The sequence below is a fragment of the Populus alba genome, chromosome 5 (assembly GCF_005239225.2).
Source record: "Populus alba chromosome 5, ASM523922v2, whole genome shotgun sequence".
NCBI classification, from domain to species: domain Eukaryota; kingdom Viridiplantae; phylum Streptophyta; class Magnoliopsida; order Malpighiales; family Salicaceae; genus Populus; species Populus alba.
This window is the reverse complement of record NC_133288.1, coordinates 1,224,621-1,244,114: the sequence shown is the minus strand read 5'-3', so window position 1 is coordinate 1,244,114 and position 19,494 is coordinate 1,224,621. Positions and strand designations below refer to the sequence as shown.

Below are 19,494 nucleotides of genomic sequence, written 5' to 3'. Positions count from 1 at the left end.
TGAAAGCTCTCTAGAAATTCTTTAATTGTTGCTAAAGGGAAGAAGATGGGTCTTTACATGTCACAAGCCAATGTGATTAAAGGGGAGGTGAATGCAGTTGAAGATTGCTCTACTGATTTATGGCATAAACGACTTGGACATTTAAGTGAGAAAGGCCTTGGCATCCTTGCCAAGAAGAACTACATTCCATTAAAAGGTATGAACTTGAACACATGTACTCATTGTTTAGTTGGTAAACAACATAGAGTTGCATTTCAAAGATCACCTTCACATAGAAGATCACATGTTCTTGATTTAGTTCATACTGATGTTTGCTCTATGATTGATAAGTCTCTTGGAGGTGCATTGTACTTTGTCTGTTTTATTGATGATCATTCCAGGAAAATTTAGGCCACTTGTTTAAAATCCAAAGATCAAGTGATTGATGTCTTTAAGGATTTCCATGCTAGAGTTGAAAGAGAAACTGGTAGAAAGCTAAAATGTATTCGAGCTGATAATGGTGGTGAATACATGGGTCCTTTTAAGAAGTATTGCAGGGAACATGGTATCAAATTGGAGAAGACAATTCCTAAGACTCCACAGCAGAATGGAGTGGCTGAGAGAATAAATAGAACCATTGTTGAAAGAATTAGATGTATGCTCTCTCATGCAAAGTTGCCTAAGTCCTTTTGGGGTGAGGCAATGAAGACTGTAGTTGTCATAATCAACCTTTCTCTATCAGTTCCTCTTGATTTTGATGTTCCAGATAGAGTTTGGAAAGGAAAGGATGTCTCTTATGCACACTTGAGAGTGTTTGGATGCAGAGCATTCGTACATGTTCCCAGGGATGAAAGGTCTAAGCTTGACAATAAGACAAAGCAGTGTATTTTCTTGGGCTCTAAAGATGATGAGTTTGGCTATAAGTTGTGGGATCCAAATGAGAAGAAAGTGTAAGAAGCAGAGATGTTATCTTCTTTGAAGATCAAACCATTGAAGACTTTGAACAGAAGGAGAAAACAGAGTCTACTACTTTTATTCCATCTAATTCAAATCCAAGACCTACTCCACAGTTACCTTTGATGCTTGTTAATCATGGGGGAGATTTTGCAAAATGATGATAATGGTGGTTTTCTTAATGAGCCATTAGTTGGTGATCCTGAATCAGCTAATGATGATATTAATGTTATTCCTGAACAGGTTATGCAAAAAGCTCCAGATGAGCCACAATTGAGGAGGTCAACTAGACCTCGCCAACCTTCCACCAAATACTCTCCTCATGAGTATGTGTTGGTTACTGATGGGGAAAAGCCAAAATGTGTTGATGAAGCTATGTCACATAAGAAGAAAAATGAGTGGTTAAAAGCAATGCAAGAAGAGATGAAATCCTTGGATGAAAACCATACCTTTGAGTTAGTGAAGCTTTCTGAAGGTAAGAGAGCACTCAAGAACAAATGGGTGTTTAGGTTGAAAATTGATGAGCATTGCTCACAGCCAAGGTATAAGGCAAGATTGGTTGTGAAAGGTTTCGGTCAGAAGAAGGGTATTGATTTTGAAGAAATTTTTTCACCAGTGGTCAAGATGTCTTCAATCCGAGTTGTGCTTGGTTTAGCTGCTAGTTTGAATCTTGAAGTTGAATAGCTTGATGTGAAAACTGCCTTTCTCCATAGTGATTTAGATAAGGAGATCTACATGGAGCAGCCTGAAAGGTTTGAAGCAAAAGGTAAAGAGCAGTTAGTTTGCAAGTTACAAAGAGTTTATATGGGTTAAAGCAAGCTCCAAGACAGTGGTATAAGAAGTTTGATTCTTTCATGGTGGATCATGGTTATGACATGACCACTTCTGATCATTGTGTATTTATGAAAAGGTTTCCAGATGGAAACTTTATTATTCTCCTATTGTATGTGGATGATATGTTGATTGTTGGCCATGATGCTAAGAAGATTCAGATTTTAAAGGAAGAGTTAAGCAAGTCTTTTGCAATGAAAAACTTAGGACCAGCAAAACAGATTCTCGGCATGAAGATCACACGTGAAAGGAAGAAGGAGAAACTTTTTCCATCTCAGGAGAGATATGTCCAAAAGGTACTTGAGAGATTCAACATGAGCAACTCTAAACATGTTTGTTCTCCACTTGCAAGCCACTTTAAACTAAGTTATAAGCAGTGTCCTTCAAGTGATTAAGAGAGAAATGAGATGAAAAAGGTTCCTTATGCATCCGCAGTTGGTAGCTTGATGTATGTCATGGTTTGTACAATGCTGGATATAGCTCATGCAGTTGGTGTGGTTAATCGGTTCCTCTCCAATCCTGGTAAAGAACACTGGTCAACAGTGAAATGGATACTCAGGTATCTCAAAGGTACTTCTAGTTTCAGCTTATGTTTTGGTAATAATAAACTTGTGTTTGATGGATACACAGATGTAGATATGACAGGTGATGTTGATTTTAGAAAGTCCATATCAAGATACTTGATGAAGTTTGCAGGGGGAGCAATCTCATGGCAATCTAGGTTGCAAAAATGTTTTGCATTATTCACTACAGAAGCTGAATATATTGCTCTTACTAAAGGGGGCAAAGAGTTGTTATGGATGAAGAAGTTCTTACATGAACTTGGCCTAGTTCAAGAGAACTTTGTGTTGCACTGTGATAGTCAAAGTGCAATCCATCTCAGTAAGCATCCTACTTTTCACTCTCGTTCAAAGCACTTTGAGGTTAGATATCAATGAATTCGAGATATTATGGAGATGAAGTCATTTGTTGTTGAGAAGATCCATACCGATGACAATGTGTCAGACATGATGACCAAACCTCTACCGAGAGAGAAGTTTGAGTTTTGCAGAAGGGAAGCTGGCTTGTCAGAGCCTCTTAAATTGAAGCTTACATGTTGATCGCTAGTATGGCAAATTCCTCACATGGTGCGTGAGGGGGAGATTTGTTGTGTGTGGTCCCGCACCATGTGATAGTGGGACCACCACATTAATTAAAAGGAGAGGCAGTTGGCTGTCTCTTTGATTTAAATGCAGCTGCCACTATACAAGGCTGCAGAGAAAAACAAAAGAGAGGATAAGAGAAAAGGGAAGAAAGAAAGGAAGAAGAGGCAGCAGAGCAGCCTGGCTCATTTCTTTGATTCTTAGCTCGTTCACTGTTGGATCGGGCTGAGATTTTGACAGCATCTTCCAGACACATTATTCTTCATTCTGAATGGTTGAATCGAAGATTGGTAGTGTGTGAGCTAGCCGTTTTGACAGAAAGCATGGTTGTTAGTATTGTGAGTTTTTCTCAAATACTTCTTCTTTAATCTTGTTGTATTCCAAGAATAGATTGTTCTTGATGATATGTATGTTGTAGCCCTTAGTTAAATCTAAGAAAGAACAGTTGTGAACCCATTATTTGTTGATAGTGAAAGTTTTTAAGTGGACTACGATCCCGTGGTTTTTCCCACATCGGGTTTTCCACGTAAAAATCTTGGTGTTGATTTGTGTGATTGTTTGCATTATCTTGTTCATTGTTTGATTCTGTTTTTAATTACACAAAGAGGAAAAAGGATTGGAACTTGTGAATTGTGAATTGTATTCCGCTGAATTGATCTGGTTATTTGTTTATAGTTTTCCCAACACCTTTATCACCACTACAACTATTGCATCACCATAAAATATCGTCATCATTCTACTAACTTTGTAATTTTTATATTATTACTTGCCATAAAATTGTATCCATATAAAGTTATAGGAGCGTGATTGTGTTAAAAAAAGTGATTGTGTTCGGTCATCTTTGATTTTTTTTCTTAAACAGGGAAGGAACATGCAAGTCACAATTTATTGCTCTTTGATTTCGATACCGATCCTAGCTCAACAAGCAATGAATCTAGCTCTGTTGACAATGGGAAGAAAAGATGGAATAAAAGTATGGAATTGCCATTAGTTGCAACTGGACAGTTCTCAGATAAGCTTGGAGAGGGAGGATTCGGACCTGTTTATAAGATAAGTTTACGTTCAAATAAGAAATCCTGATTATCCTAAGAAAAATGTTAAAATAGTTTGAATAAACTCTCAGAAGGACTTTGGTTCATTTAATAGGGCAACATTCTATTCCAAAAATATCCGATTTCGGGATGGCTCGAATTTTCAGAGGCAATGAAACTCAAGCAAACACCAACAGGATCGTTGGAACACAGTAAGTTTCTTAAATTCTGTTTTCCAGGACATGCTACTCTTAACATGATCTGCGCTAGCCTTTACAAATGTTAGTGGCTATATGTTCCCTGAATATGCTATGGAGGGTCTCTACTCAATAAAATATGACGTGTTTAGCTTCGGAGTCCTGTACTTGAGATTGTGAGCGGCGAGAAGAATACTAGTTTCTACCACAGCGACTCCCTCCATCTTCTTGAACATGTGGGAAGCTTTCATATACTCCCTTTTTCTTTTTCTTCCTGCTTGAATTTTATTTGATTACTTTCCTAGTCTCCACCCTAACGATGCAACTTTGCGTTGTTATACCATAGGCATGGAAGTTATGGAAATATTCTAATAAAGCTTTGGACTTGATGGATCCAATCCTGGGAGATCCTCCTTCAACGTCTATGCTGTTGAGATACATAAAAATAGGACTCCTTTGTGTCCAACAAATTCCTGATGATCGGCCTACAATGTCTGATGTCATCTCCATGATTGTAAAGGACCGCGTATCTCTCCCGAAACCCTAGCAACCTGCGTTTGTTGCAGGAAGAAACATGGCAGAACCAAGGTCATTAATTGATGAGCTCTGCTGGGGCATCTTCCGTTACTAATGTGACAATAACAGCGATAGATGCCAGATGATTTTTCTTTTAATACCAAGATATCATTGGATTTATGTAGGAACCAGGGAGGGTCATGGAGAAAAAGGTTTAATAATTAGGTAGTCTTAGATGCACTTAATTACTATGTAATTATAGTGGAATGGTATAATCAGCAGTAGGCGTAGCAGTTGATTTCCAGAGGCTAGATTTTTATTAAAAGCTGTAAATGAGAGAGCACGCCGTGGCAAGTTTATCTTGATATATAATATTTTTTATTTAGCAACATGTGATTACTTTAATCAATAGAAGTGTTTACTTTAATCATCAAGATAAATATCAGATGACCCGTCAAATCAAACCTGGCCTGGATTGGTTTGATTTTTTGAATTGAGTTGGGAATTAAACTGGTTAGATCCAGTAATTAATCTAATTAAATCTGGGTGAAATATAATAATATCAGATTCATTGATTTTTTTATTTTTTATATAAAATTAATTGTTTCGAGTAAAAATTAAAACAACAATATTGAATAAAAATTGAAACCTAAACCGAGTTAAGTTATCGATCACAAATTTATTAAGTCAACTCATTTAACTATAATTTCAAGAAAAGAAATTTTCATCATTTCTTGGCTAACAATTATATTCATGACCATTTCTAAATAAATTGTCTCGGAAAACTGGTAGCCGTAAACCTGGTTCTCCAATGGGATTTTAATCCTGTCATTTTTCTGTGCTTATCCAATCCCTTGATGCGTTACAGATATTTATCTACGAAGTGACAAGGCTGCAAACATGATCCTTGACAGCGGAAGCTAGCACATAGGATAAAGATAGTGACAACTGACAAGAATTTATAGCTGTTAATCAAAACAACTGGTTAACAAAATCCAAGGTTTAGATGAATCTCTTTTGACTCACCTGACAATCAAACCAACCAGTTCTCTTTCTTTTTCAGATTCCAAGGACCAATCAAGTATTCTGACAATTAATATATTTCTGGATGATGCACTTTCTGTGCCAGTAGTTTTATAGGGCAGTGCTCAAAGCTAAGTTCTTGTTCTGTCTGCATCTGTGCTGGTATAATTCTCACTGTTGAAGAAGCTGAAGTGACTGCTAGTGAGCCATCTGGAAATGGGGATGTTGAGTGAAGGTCTTACGCAGGTTTTGATACCTGTTGCTGCTTTGATTGGGATTGTTTTTGCTTTGCTTCAGTGGTATTTGGTGTCAAAGGTGAAGGTTTCTGGCGATTCTAGTAACGGTTTAAGTGATAAGTTGATTGAAGATGAAGAAGATGGTGTTGATAATCGTGAGGCTTCTATCAAGTGTGCTGAAATCCAGAATGCTATTTCTATTGGTAATCTCTCTTTCTCTCTCTGAAAATGCCTTGATGCAAGGCCAAATAAAGAAAGATTATCATTGTGGTATATTATCTTGGTTTTCTTTTCTTTTTCCTGAGTTAAATATAGACGTTTTCTTGTCTGTTATGCCTTTTGTTTTTTATTTTTCTGATGCTTCCTCGTGTATCTTTCTTTGTGTGTGATTCTGATTTTGTCTGTTCTGTTGAGTTGTTTATTGTGGCCAGACCACTGGTTGTTCAATGGTCAGTTAGCAATTCAAATTCTCTGCCACGCTACCGGCCAATAACATTGATGATCATCTGGTGAAGATAGCAGATCTGATTTAGGATGATGAGTTCCATTATCTTAGGCTAAAGATATCACAAACTAGTCTTTTGTGATTGACAACTTGAAGTTCCTATTGTTGCCTCTCTGGATTGCCTGTGTGATCTTTATTTTCTTGCATGTATCCCCACTTCCCTTCCCTTAAACCTATCTGAAGGAAATCTTCAAAATTATTGACTTTGAGTGCTGACACTAGAATTGGAAAGAGTATTTCCCAATCATCGGCAAGTAGGTAATGTTTATATTTCAAGTGCATAGGTTTGACCCATATTTTGATGGATTTTGGTGCTTCTGGTTAAGTGCATAAACGAGTATAAGATGCTGCCTCTGATGTTCTTGCATTGATGATGAAACTTTTTGGAGAATTGTGATCTTTATTTGACCTGATCTGTTTCCAGGGGCAACCTCATTCCTGTTTACTCAGTACAAGTACCTCAGTGTCTTCATGTGTGTTTTTGCTGCCATTATTTTCCTCTTCCTTGGTTCAGTTAAGGGATTCAGTACCAAAAGTGAAGCTTGCACATACAACAAAGGGAGTCTTTGTAAACCAGCTCTTGCCAATGCTGCCTTTAGCACAATTGCTTTCTTGCTTGGTGCTCTTACTTCTGTCCTCTCAGGATTCCTAGGCATGAAGATTGCAACCTATGCCAACGCCAGGACAACTCTAGAAGCAAGGAAGGGTGTAGGAAAGGCCTTTGTCACAGCTTTTCGTTCGGGGGCGGTGATGGGTTTCCTTCTTGCTGCGAATGGTCTTTTGGTGCTCTATATCTCCATCCTCTTATTCAAACTCTACTATGGAGATGACTGGGAAGGACTTTATGAGTCCATTACTGGTTATGGCCTTGGAGGTTCATCAATGGCGCTGTTTGGAAGAGTTGGAGGAGGAATATATACAAAAGCAGCTGATGTTGGTGCTGACCTTGTTGGAAAAGTTGAACTAAACATCCCTGAAGATGATCCAAGAAATCCAGCTGTAATCTCCGTGAACCCCTTTAACACTCTCTTTAACTAATTACACGATCAAAGTCTTATCCTTCATGCTATTTACTTCGATTTGTTGCAATGGATTTATGGTTTCTATGCAGGTTATTGCCGATAATGTGGGTGACAATGTAGGAGACATTGCAGGGATGGGGTCTGACCTGTTTGGATCTTATGCTGAATCATCCTGTGCAGCACTTTTTGTTGCATCTATATCATCCTTTGGTATTAGCCATGACTACACAGCCATGTCTTTTCCATTGATTATAAGCTCAGTTGGGATTGTAGTTTGCCTGATAACTACACTTTTTGCAACCGATCTCTTCAAGATCAAGGATGTAAGTGAAATTGAGCCATCACTGAAGAGGCAACTCGTCGTCTCAACAATTCTGATGACTGTTGGGATTGCCATGGTCAGCTTCTTTGCTTTGCCATCAGAATTCACTATCTTCAATTTCGGAACTGAGAAGGTTGTCAAGAACTGGTACGCTACCCACCAAAAAAGTCTATCTCCTTTTCCCATGGAACATTTTGTAGCATTCCATTTTCTTGATTGAATTACATGTTACTGCAGGCACCTTTTCTTTTGTGTTGCCATTGGCTTGTGGGCTGGACTTGTGATTGGATATACAACAGAGTATTACACTAGCAATGCTTACAGGTTAGTTATGTTCTCAAAGAATCTCTCTGTATACCAAGTTGCCCTTCTCTTATTGATAGGGCATCACCGAAGTGGGAAAGCCATGAAATGGTTGAGAGTCTGTGACCCAGGGATTTCCTTATAAATTCTGATGTTAAAAAAAAAACATACTATTTATCAATTCTTTCAAGATTTTCCAGGATGCCCTTGCCATAAATGTTTTGGATTGATTTATATGTTGAATTCTGCAGTCCAGTGCAGGATGTAGCAGATTCTTGCAGGACAGGTGCTGCGACGAATGTCATTTTTGGGTTGGCTTTGGGCTACAAATCTGTCATCATTCCAATATTTTCCATTGCCGTTGCTATTTTTGTCAGCTTTAGCCTGGCTGCCATGTATGGAATTGCTGTGGCTGCGTTGGGGATGCTTAGTACTATTGCTACCGGTCTTGCTATCGATGCTTATGGGCCCATAAGTGATAATGCTGGTGGCATTGCAGAAATGGCTGGTATGAGTCATAAGATACGTGAAAGAACAGATGCTCTAGACGCTGCTGGCAACACCACTGCTGCAATTGGCAAGGTAGGGCTACTAACCAATCCTTTAATTGCCTAAAATATTCCAATGACTCTTTGATTTGTTGCCCATGTTTTAACCTGCGGGCTCGTGGAGTTTCCATAAGGACTCCTGCCACCTCTTAATGGTCTCGAGTCAGACAAACAAAAACTCTGACAAACTGCCTGTCCCAGGGTTTTGCCATTGGATCAGCTGCTCTCGTTTCCCTTGCTTTGTTTGGTGCCTTTGTCAGCAGGGCTGGGATCAATACTGTCGATGTCTTGACCCCTAAGGTCTTCATTGGGCTGATTGTTGGGGCAATGCTCCCATACTGGTTCTCCGCCATGACAATGAAGAGTGTAGGAAGTGCAGCACTCAAAATGGTCGAAGAGGTTCGTCGACAATTCAAAACTATTCCAGGACTCATGGAAGGTAGAGCCAAACCAGACTACGCGAACTGTGTCAAAATTTCAACTGATGCCTCCCTCAGGGAGATGATCCCACCTGGTGCCTTGGTCATGCTTACACCACTTATCACCGGAACCTTATTCGGAGTCGAAACTCTTGCTGGTGTTCTTGCTGGCTCACTTGTTTCAGGTGTTCAGGTGTGTCTTACTGCTTATTCCTCCTGACAGAACAATGCTACTACAATAGAATCATAAGAAAAAACCTTGCCCGTGTTCTAAGCTAAGCGGAGTTTTTTTCTTTTCTGTTTATCAGGTTGCCATTTCAGCTTCGAATACCGGAGGGGCATGGGATAATGCCAAGAAATACATAGAGGTAAAAATCTTCATTCTTGCAGCTGATATCAGTTTTCAAAACAGATTAGCTATACCGTGCTTGATTCTGGATTGCAATGTGGTTTAGGCTGGTGTATCAGAGCATGCGAAATCGTTAGGCCCAAAGGGTTCAGATCCACACAAAGCTGCTGTCATCGGTGACACCATTGGAGATCCCCTCAAGGACACTTCAGGTCCATCACTTAACATCCTGATAAAGCTTATGGCAGTTGAGTCACTGGTGTTTGCTCCATTCTTCGCGGCTCATGGAGGTTTGCTGTTCAAATATCTCTGAAATGAGTTCTCATTGTCATGGTTTCCGAAATGTGAAGGAGTCGGAAACAGACATGTCAAGTTTTGTCTTAAATATGAACAAGCAAGTTTCTTGTGAACATTAACTTCTTGTTTTATGTTGGTGATCCTTGCTAAGCTACTCCATAAAAATAGTGTTTTCGCCCTCTGAAAAGTGTGGCTGTTTAGTCAATTTTCACACTTACAGCTCGTTTGTGCATCGCATTAAAAAGCTTTATACTTTTATGTTCTGTTTGTTTTTTTATTTTAAAAATATTTAAAAATTTTGATTTTTTTTTATTATTTTCAATTTTTTTTATATATTTTTATATCATTTTGATGCGTTGATATCAAAAATAATTTTTAAAAAATAAAAAAAAATATTATTTTAATATATTTTTAAATAAAAAAAACATTTTTAAAAAAGCATCGCAATTATATTTCCAAACAACTTAAAATCCGTTCTAATAAACATGGTTTTAGTTTTTTTTTTTTTCAAAAATTTGTCTTAAAAAAACATGTTTATTTTATATTTTTGTAACTAAACATGTTGATGTCCTTTAATAATCAAAATATTATATAATTTAATAAATTTTATATGGTTTGGTCTAGAAAAAAAAAACAATTTTATTGATAGACATGTGAAACTTCCGCAGCAAATTTTTGTAATGAGAATTGCTGACTCTTGCCCATGATGCAATGAGCATTGAGTGGCTTCCAATTCAAGCATCCAGCAAATAAAATAATAGACGGGCCCCACCTCCAACTTTTACAAATTTGCACATATTTCATGGCCTGCCATTGTTATCTTTTGCCTGTTTTGTGTAATTTCATGGCCTGCCATTGCCTTTGTGGGTGCATTTTATGGCAATAAAAAAAATGTGTCATAACTTTCACATATTACATGTGAAAATATGGATTTGGCAGTTGGTACATCATCTTTGGGCTTGTCTTGTATTTTTTTAAACTCAATCCCATGATCTAATCCGATCATTTATTAAATAAGTTCATTTAAAAATTAAAAAGTTAACTCAACTTGATTTTTTTTTTTTTTTCAAGATTATGTTATTTTAAAAATAAATTAATCAAGTTTCATTCAAGTTTTGATAAAATTACTTAAATCACAAATTAACCTAGATAACTCAATAAAAACTTATAAATTTATCTATAAATATTTATAAGTGAATTTATATTATTATATTAATTTTTAAAATCTTATTTTTATATTGCTACATCCATTTTAATTTTTTTAAAAACTTGTTTGGATTTTTTTTAAAATAAAATTTGATTACACATAAGCAGACCAATAATGTTCATTATGATTGGATTTTAAAAAAAAAATCCTAAACTTGCCTTAGAAAAACACATAGGGCCGTTTGGTTTTTACTCAAAGGTTGTATTAAGCTCTTGGAAACTAAATCTCTAATTGATGCTATAAGAACCACTCTCTTGCTGCCACTTGGATTATCTTTGAAATGATCCTTGTTTGATTTCAAGACAACCTTGAATTTCACGAAACATATTGAAACTCGAAAAATAAACGTTTATTTAGATTCAACATGATCCTATTTCAATTCTTGACATTTTCATATGTGAAGTTTCAAGATTACGAGATGCTTAAATTCCTTAATAAAAACACTTAGATTCCGTACACTCTTTTTTATTCATTTTTAAATTTAAAAAGATTTTTTTTCAAGTTTAAATTGAAAAAAAAAATGAAGATTGAATATTTTTATATATGTGAGAAAATTAGGGGAAAATTATACAATTAAAGGTTTTTTTGTGATTTTATGATTAAAAATATATGATAATTCTTTGTGAATATTTTAATTTAGTTTTGGTATGTTATCTTAAGAAATTTAATTTAATTTTACTATATAAAAATTGACTCGAAAACTAATCACAACTTAATCAACTTTCCTAAATATCCAAATGGATGGTTTATATGGCAACCTCACTAAATCATATTAAGCATAATCTAATAATTAATCACACCTTAATCAAAACACAAAAACCCTCCCACTCGGCCCCACTGAAATCCCAACCTGCCACGTAATCACCTCTAACAACTAACCAAAAACTCCCACCACCTTTGCTGTAACCTACCAATCCCTCACTCCCACGTCACCCCAATGACACTCCAAATCCTACATGTCACTCTCCTATTCGTCCACGTAACTGCCTCACTCCACGCATGACATTTACGAAAACACCACCATAAATACACGGTCAGAAATCATACTCTCACTGTAACAGTCGAAATGGGAAACCCTAAAACTCTCTCTCTGATTCTCTTTTCTCTCTTCGCGATCACATCTGCTAAAGTCTTCTTCGAAGAACGCTTCGAAGGTATAATCATACGTATCCGTATCTTTTCACCGTATCTAATACAGTTATCTCTTCTAGATCGTTGATTTTGCCTCGTATTTTGATACGATCGGTGTTTGATTACTGTATTTCCCTATGCATTTGCATTTACGTATGCATGTACGTATGTGGATCTTGTTTGGTCTCGATTTGATTAGTGAAGGATTGATGGTTTTTATTAATGTGTGAATCTGGTGGTTTTGGAGTGGCAATGGTTAATTAAAGTGTAATCGAGGTTAGAATGGAATAATTTTGTGTAGATCTGCTAGGTTTTTGTGGTTTTGTTTAGTAGCTGATTCTGATTTTGATGATGATGTTGCTTAATTAGAGCTAGAAATTTGAGAAAAAAAAAATGAAGAAGGGAAAGACGCTGTTGTGGTTTTCGAACTTGTTTTGGATGTCTCTTGGCGTATGGACATTGATTGTTTTCGTTATAGGAAGGTTTGAGGGAATATGGAATGGTGAAATTTAACTTTTAAATGGTTAGGATAATCGGTGAATTGTAATCAGCTTGTGTTTGTTGTGTATGTTTCTGATTTTGTGCTGGCATTGTGTGATTAGAGTGATTTTTATGATTGCTAATGTAGTTTTTGTGATTTTGTGTGTGGAACTGAAGATGGATGGGAGAATAGATGGGTTGTATCTGATTGGAAGAAAGATGAGAGCACCGCCGGGGTCTGGAACCATACTTCTGGAAAATGGAATGGAGACCCTGATGACAAAGGTATTTTTTTTTAGTTCTGTTGAATTTTGGTGTTTCAAAGTGTGTAGTGTTTGGCTGATTTTTTTAAAATTGACATGTTGATTCAGGTATCCAAACAAGTGAAGACTACAGGTTCTATGCTATTTCAGCTGAGTTCCCTGAATTCAGCAACAAGGATCAGACACTTGTTTTCCAATTCTCCGTCAAGCATGAGCAAAAGCTTGATTGTGGTGGTGGCTACATGAAGTTGCTCAGTGGTGAAGTTGACCAGAAGAAATTTGGTGGTGATACCCCGTACAGGTTGGCTCAATTTCCAATTGTAATCCAACAGGCTTCTTTTTGTTGTTGTTGTTGTTGTTATGAAGTCTAAATTGACTGATTTGGCATTTTACGGTTTGCTGCAGTATCATGTTTGGACCAGATATCTGTGGATACAGCACCAAGAAAGTTCATGCCATTCTTAACTACAAAGAAACAAACCACTTGGTCAAGAAGGAAGTTCCCTGTGAGACTGACCAACTCTCTCATGTCTACACATTTATCATCCGTCCTGATGCTACATACAGTATCCTTATTGACAATGTAGAGAAGCAAACTGGCAGTTTGTACACCGACTGGGATCTTCTCCCGCCAAAGCAAATCAAGGATCCTGAGGCCAAGAAAGTAATTATTTAGCACACTATTTTATTTTTATTTTTATTTTTATTTTTATGTTTTTAGTTGGCTTTTGGTTTTGATGACTATATAACATCTTCACTGGATGTCAGCCTGAAGATTGGGATGACAAGGAGTATATTCCTGATCCCGAAGACAAGAAGCCAGAGGTAATGAATCATTATGTTAAACTGCAGTTAGTGTTTGGAAAATGTATATTTGATCTGGTCATTTGTGGTTTATGTTTATTTTCTTCATTTATTTTTGCAGGGTTATGATGACATTCCCAAAGAACTTCCAGATCCTGATGCCAAAAAGGTAGTTATTGAAGTTCCTGCAATTCCAATCAATGTGCTTTGGATCCTTGATTTCTGAGAAAATAAGTTTCTAATCTAAGTGGTTTGATGTTATAGCCTGAGGACTGGGATGATGAGGAAGATGGTGAGTGGACTGCCCCAACCATTCCCAATCCTGAGTACAATGGCCCATGGAAGCCAAAGGTTTGTGTCTTTGTTTTAAATTGAAAGCATTTGATGTCAATTTGTGATTCGGGGACCGTGTATTTATAACTCTGCTCTTTTTCCAGAAAATTAAGAACCCCAACTACCAGGGCAAGTGGAAGGCACCAAAGATTGACAACCCAGGTTTGTTTTGGCTCGTGTTGGATGTCATTTAAATGCTCCTCAAGTTCCAGCTATATTATATTGATTAAATGTGAATGTTTCACAGATTTCAAGGATGATCCAGAAGTTTATGTTTACCCAAACTTGAGATACGTTGGCATTGAATTGTGGCAGGTAACTTTCTCACCATTCGTATTGTCAAGTTCTAATTGTTCTCAAGTTACTGACGACATTGTTTTATATCAGGTGAAATCTGGAACCTTGTTTGATAATGTCTTGGTCAGTGATGACCCTGAGTATGCAAAGCAGCTGGCTGAAGAAACATGGGGAAAGCAGAAAGATGTATGTGGTTTTTTCCCATTTACTTTAAACCATCCAAAGTTGTGCCTTCGCTCTTGATGGAGATTGACATTATTGAACTTTGCAGGCTGAGAAGGCAGCATTTGAGGAGGCAGAGAAGAAGAAAGCGGATGAGGAGGTACTTTCTTGGTCTTGTGTTGCATAAGAAATTATGGGAATTTTGTAATTTAGGGGGAGGATGTATGTTGCTTTTCTGCTCAAATTCAGGCCTTTTTTCCTCAATGAAATAATTCTAGATGGGTTGGATGAAGGGCTCCGAGATGGTTTGTTCCGTCTGTTTTATCATGCATTCTGTATGTTAGAACTCTTAAATTACTGTTTTCTGTGGTTTTTAGAATTCTTGTTAAGCGGGGCATTCAGAAGAGTACTTTTTTGCATTAGAAAGCTGCATCTTGCTATCGTTCTTTCTGACATTTCATGACTCTCTCCTGACTTTTTGTGTTTTGATCACTGCAGGAAACCAATGAAGATGCCGCAGGTTCTGATGTAAGCATACAAACTGCTTGCTAACTCATGTTATTACTCTGTTTTTCTAGCACTAAGTCAACATCCCTCTATTTTCAGGCCGAGGATGAGGATGAGACTGATGATGTGGAAGGAGAAGATTCCGATGCCGAAACTAAAGAAGACAAGGACAGCGAGGACGAAGAAGAAGTACATGTAGGTTTTCTTTCCTCTGACGTTGTACCGAATCAACGCTACTTATTTGTCTCCATACTGATCAGTTTTGCATATTTCACTTTCGCAGGATGAGCTGTGATGAGGAAGCACTCTCGCCAGCAACTTGGCATGGAGAGATCCATCTTGGTTCCAAGTGCTAGTAATTTTTTTTTCCTCATAATTCTTAGTTGTAGGATTCCATCTAGGAACGGGTCGAGAAATGCATGCATGCAAAACTTGCGTGGCTGATCGTTTTTAGCCTTGAGAATGAATGAGAGTTGTGTTTTAATAATCACATTCATAAAGTAGTTTGAACGTGTTCCACAAATGCTCAGCTGAGAAGCTCTTTACCCTTCTCTCTCTCTCTTGTTCACTTACCCTTTTTTTTTCATAAACCTTCCCTGAGGTCTGTACCAATATTATTTCTGGATTAAGTCTAGAATTAGCATCTGCACATTGCTAATGGTTCTTAGGGCCCATCTAGATACAACGGGAGAAGAGATGAAGAGAGAAAAGCCGAAATAAAATAGAAGGAATAAAATAAAATCCATGAATCATGAGGTTGGTCTCATTTGCTCCTACAATCTGGCTTGGGCTTCTTCACTATCAGAACTGGACACTTAACATTGTGTACACAATGGTTGCTCACACTTCCAAGAAATGCCCTAAGGTAAAATCCAAGTTAAGAATTTATTCTCAGAATAAAAAAGAGAGAGAGAGAGAGATAGTGAATTAAATGGACTAACCTCTTGATCAAGCCATGGCCATGGCTGCCCATAACCACCACATCAACACGCAACTTCTCTGCCACCTCGCAAATCACATCCCTCGGATCACCATGCTCTATTCGCGTCTCCACCTTAACCTGGTCCCACCAAATATCATCATATTTAACGAAACACGCTAACTTGAGATTTTTTTATAAAAACGTGCTGAAGATACTCACGTCTTGAACTTGTTCTTTACACATTCTTTTAGCCTTCTCTGTAACAAAACCAGCCACGTCATTGTTATACTTGAGCATCATGGCCAGGAAATCAGAAGAAAACACATATCCTGAAAATCAAACATGAAAAACACGAGTTTCTTACGAGTCGAGACTGAAGAAATAAGACATACCAATGCTGTGAATTCTGTCTTAGAATGTAACCTGTGTTATCAAAAGTCGGAAAGACGGCCTTGGGGGGGATAGCATAGAGGAGGATTAGTGTATCCTTAGAATTGCTACAAAACAAAACATTATCGAGACACCATGAAAGAGCATGCATGCTCTCCTCACTCTCATCAACGGCCACCAAGATCTTGCGGTCTTTCAGTGCTCCCACTTCATCGGCCATTGATAGGCAAAAAAGGGTCAAGCGCTAAGGGTAGGAAAAGATTGTTTGAGAAGGCCAAGGTTTGATGCTTGTTTGTGTTAGAAGAAAGGAAGTGTGTGTGTGTGTGTGTTTATAAGAAGATCGTGTGAACTGTAGGATGGGTTTGACAGAAACTGTTGGCGGTTTTTTGTGCTCTGGGTTTTTAAAAGACAGTGGACCGTTATGTGGGCTTTGGATATGGTATAATACTATACTGTGCAAGTTCAAAGGTTTCCAGCTATAAGAGCAAGATGAAATAGATTTTTAATCCATTCTTAGAGTCAATTAATTCCCAATCTGATCCAATTTAAATCGTATGAAGAGAAGTAAATTAAAATTAACAAGAGAGAGAGAGAGATGAGCATGACAACGTCTTTTGCTTTTAAAAACTCATTATGTATTTCATAAAAAAAAAAAAAAAAAAAGAAATACTCATTGATGTATGTATTTCTTACGACATTTTACTAAATATATATTGCTATTATTACAGGATTTTTTTTTTATATTTCAAAAATATTTAAAAAAAAATTAAAAAAAAAAAAATTTTATATATTAAATTAATTTTTCTTTGGTAATTTTAAATCGTTTTAATATACTCATATTAAAAATATATTATTTTAAAATAAATATTTTCTAAATAAAAATTCATTTTAAAAAAAGGAATCATCATTACATATTCTAATGGTATCAAATATGGTTTAGTAAAATGAATCTAATGATTTGTCGACTTGAATTTTTAAATTTTTAAATTAAATCGGGTAAAAAATTTATCCCATAAGACTTAATTTGATATTCAACCCGTCAACCGTTGGACTCGAGAACTCAGTTATATCATCTATTGATTTCGATTTTATTAACTTTTGCTACAATTGCGTTTTCAGAAGAGGTTTGATTAGAATATACATGGTCTCACTCAAAGGAGCTACAAGCCTTCAAGTTCTTTTCCAGATAAGGCTGCTTAGAATATAAAAGGTATTTTTCACAAGATGAGTTTGGACCGGAGACTTCGCTGGAATATCTCAGCAGCGTCGGTTCCACTTGCAGGCCTAGCTTGCTTCCGGTGGCTGGATGCAGTATGAACTCGTAGACAAGTGTAGTTAACATGTCAACTTTTTCATTCACTGTATTCTTGGAAGGAAAGGCAATTAGGGAAACAGAGAGTGCCATGTTAATTAGATTTGGCTTCTGTCATAATTATCTACTAATTACTATTCCTTAACGCGTTAATCTATCTAATTCCAAGCAAAAACAATAACATGGGTCATGGGAATCTGTCCTTTGCTCGTAAAGGAAATTAAGAACATATTTACACAGAGCCAAGCCATCAAAGTCAAGCAAAGTTGAGTGACACAGAGACCAGGTCGTTTTCATTGCCTTACTGTCACGCACTATGGACCTCTTGAGGCAAGAATTTGAATGATGGTTGCTGCGTAGAGGACTAGAAGAGCATTTATTCGTTGTATTGCACCCGGCAGCTAGTCCTTGTGCACGCAGCATTGCCCAGATCTTTCCCTCTCCCGCTCCTATATAAACGTCTCTTCATTGTTTTCCCTTCCCACTTAGCTTCACAAATCACAAACCTCTCTGCATTTTGATTTCTCTCTCAAATTCTCTTCCTTTCAAGCTTCAAAATGAGGGGATCTCTCCTTCTCTCTGCTCGTTCTGTCTCGCAGCCTTTGTGCCTCTCCTCTTTGGCTATGAACTCAATATCTGAAGGAGCGTCGTGGAGGTAAGATACTGCATATGTTTTTGAGATTTATTTAGGGTTTTTTAGTGGTAGCAGTATATATGAGTATTTTTAGCGAATTTCATAGATAAATTTATTTGTTTATTTTAGTTTTATTGCACTCTTTAATTTGTTTTTATGTGGTTAAAATTAAAAGAAAAAAAAAAGGAAGGGACGGAAACTGGGGGGGGGAAAATATTATATATATATATATATATCTTCAGTTTAACTTGGACCAAAACGTAGTTTACACAATTATTTTATGATTTATTTACCATAATTTAATTAACTGTAAACTTTTTTCTCATGCTCTTTGATTTAGATGTTAGCAGTCAAATTGAAATTTTAAGCAGTATAAAGCTAAAACTGAAAAGAATTTAAAAAATAGGTTTCAGAGTGGAAACTCCTTGCAACTTCTAGGACCAAAACGTAGTTTACACAATTATTTTCTACACACAGTCACAACTTGTCTCTATATAAATCCACTTTCTCTTCAGATCTCTCTCTGGTTTCTCTCGAAGTGTTCGAAAGCCAAGATCTTGTTCTTGGTCCTTGATAATGCTGGCGAAACCACCTTGCTTTACATGTTAAAAGATGAGGTACTTTTGGGCTATTTTAAAAAAATAATAATTTATGATTGTTGTTTGTGGTTTCTGTTTGGTTACTGAGAAATTGCAAGGAAGATTGAAACTTTAGGTTGTTTGATTGTTTTATTTTGTCATTTTTTGGGAGACTTGGAAGGAAAAATAAAATGGGTTTTTGATAGAAGTACTGAATTTTGCTTTATAAGTGAAATAGAAGTTAAAGATGTGGAGACTTGAGGCTTAAAGATTGAAACTTTTATTGATTATGCTAAGTATTTGGTTACTGAGAAACAAGTTTTTGTTGACTTTTGATTCTCTGAAGGAAATTTGAAGAAATCAATTAACTAGTAATTCACCGTACATGTTTTCCTCACCCTTCACCTTATTTGTTTTTTGACTACTTTTATGTAGGCTGTGTCCTTCCTTGCAAGTAGAGGATGAATGCAATCTGATTTTCTCCTTTGCAATACGAATGGTGAGTTTCTGTTTGTGCTAGCCATGCGAATAATGGAAAATTCCTTGAACGAAAGATTTACCTTGGTTACTGATATGATTTTGAACCGCCATGTCAATTATAGGTTATGTATCGACTTGAAAGTGAAAAGCTATTTCACTATTCTGTGCACACACAATTCTTGAAAACACTAATCATGGTTTTTGAAAGTATTGGAGCATTGTACACAGAATAGGTGAAATAACTTTCATTTTCATTTGATACGCAACTAAAAATTGTAAAAATATAGTTCAGTCTCATCTTGGAAGCCAAGCTAATACTG

The 19,494-nt window shown here is 36.7% G+C and overlaps 3 protein-coding genes across 3 annotated transcripts; 2 read left to right on the top strand and 1 right to left on the bottom strand.

The window, feature by feature from the left end:
• The first annotated feature begins 5,649 nt into the window (after positions 1–5,649).
• LOC118062205 (pyrophosphate-energized vacuolar membrane proton pump 1) lies at positions 5,650–9,879 on the top strand. The gene is made up of 8 exons (XM_035075933.2): positions 5,650–6,112; positions 6,839–7,413; positions 7,526–7,905; positions 7,996–8,082; positions 8,313–8,643; positions 8,811–9,221; positions 9,337–9,396; positions 9,484–9,879. Exons 1-8 carry the CDS (start codon positions 5,890–5,892, stop codon positions 9,688–9,690), a joined length of 2,274 nt encoding a protein of 757 aa, XP_034931824.1. The 5' UTR covers positions 5,650–5,889; the 3' UTR covers positions 9,691–9,879.
• A 2,020-nt stretch (positions 9,880–11,899) lies between these two features.
• On the top strand, positions 11,900–15,381 carry LOC118062183 (calreticulin). The gene is made up of 14 exons (XM_035075898.2): positions 11,900–12,035; positions 12,670–12,777; positions 12,864–13,056; positions 13,161–13,419; positions 13,524–13,580; positions 13,681–13,728; positions 13,824–13,910; positions 13,997–14,054; positions 14,140–14,207; positions 14,280–14,375; positions 14,461–14,511; positions 14,850–14,879; positions 14,958–15,053; positions 15,142–15,381. Exons 1-14 carry the CDS (start codon positions 11,948–11,950, stop codon positions 15,151–15,153), a joined length of 1,251 nt encoding a protein of 416 aa, XP_034931789.1. The 5' UTR covers positions 11,900–11,947; the 3' UTR covers positions 15,154–15,381.
• A 159-nt stretch (positions 15,382–15,540) lies between these two features.
• LOC118062191 (universal stress protein PHOS34) lies at positions 15,541–16,546 on the bottom strand. The gene is made up of 4 exons (XM_035075911.2): positions 16,204–16,546; positions 16,000–16,109; positions 15,800–15,918; positions 15,541–15,718 (listed from the first exon to the last, which is right to left on the bottom strand). The coding sequence occupies exons 1-4, from the start codon at positions 16,388–16,390 to the stop codon at positions 15,622–15,624; spliced, it is 513 nt and encodes a 170-aa protein (XP_034931802.1). The 5' UTR covers positions 16,391–16,546; the 3' UTR covers positions 15,541–15,621.
• Between the last annotated feature and the right edge of the window lie 2,948 nt (positions 16,547–19,494).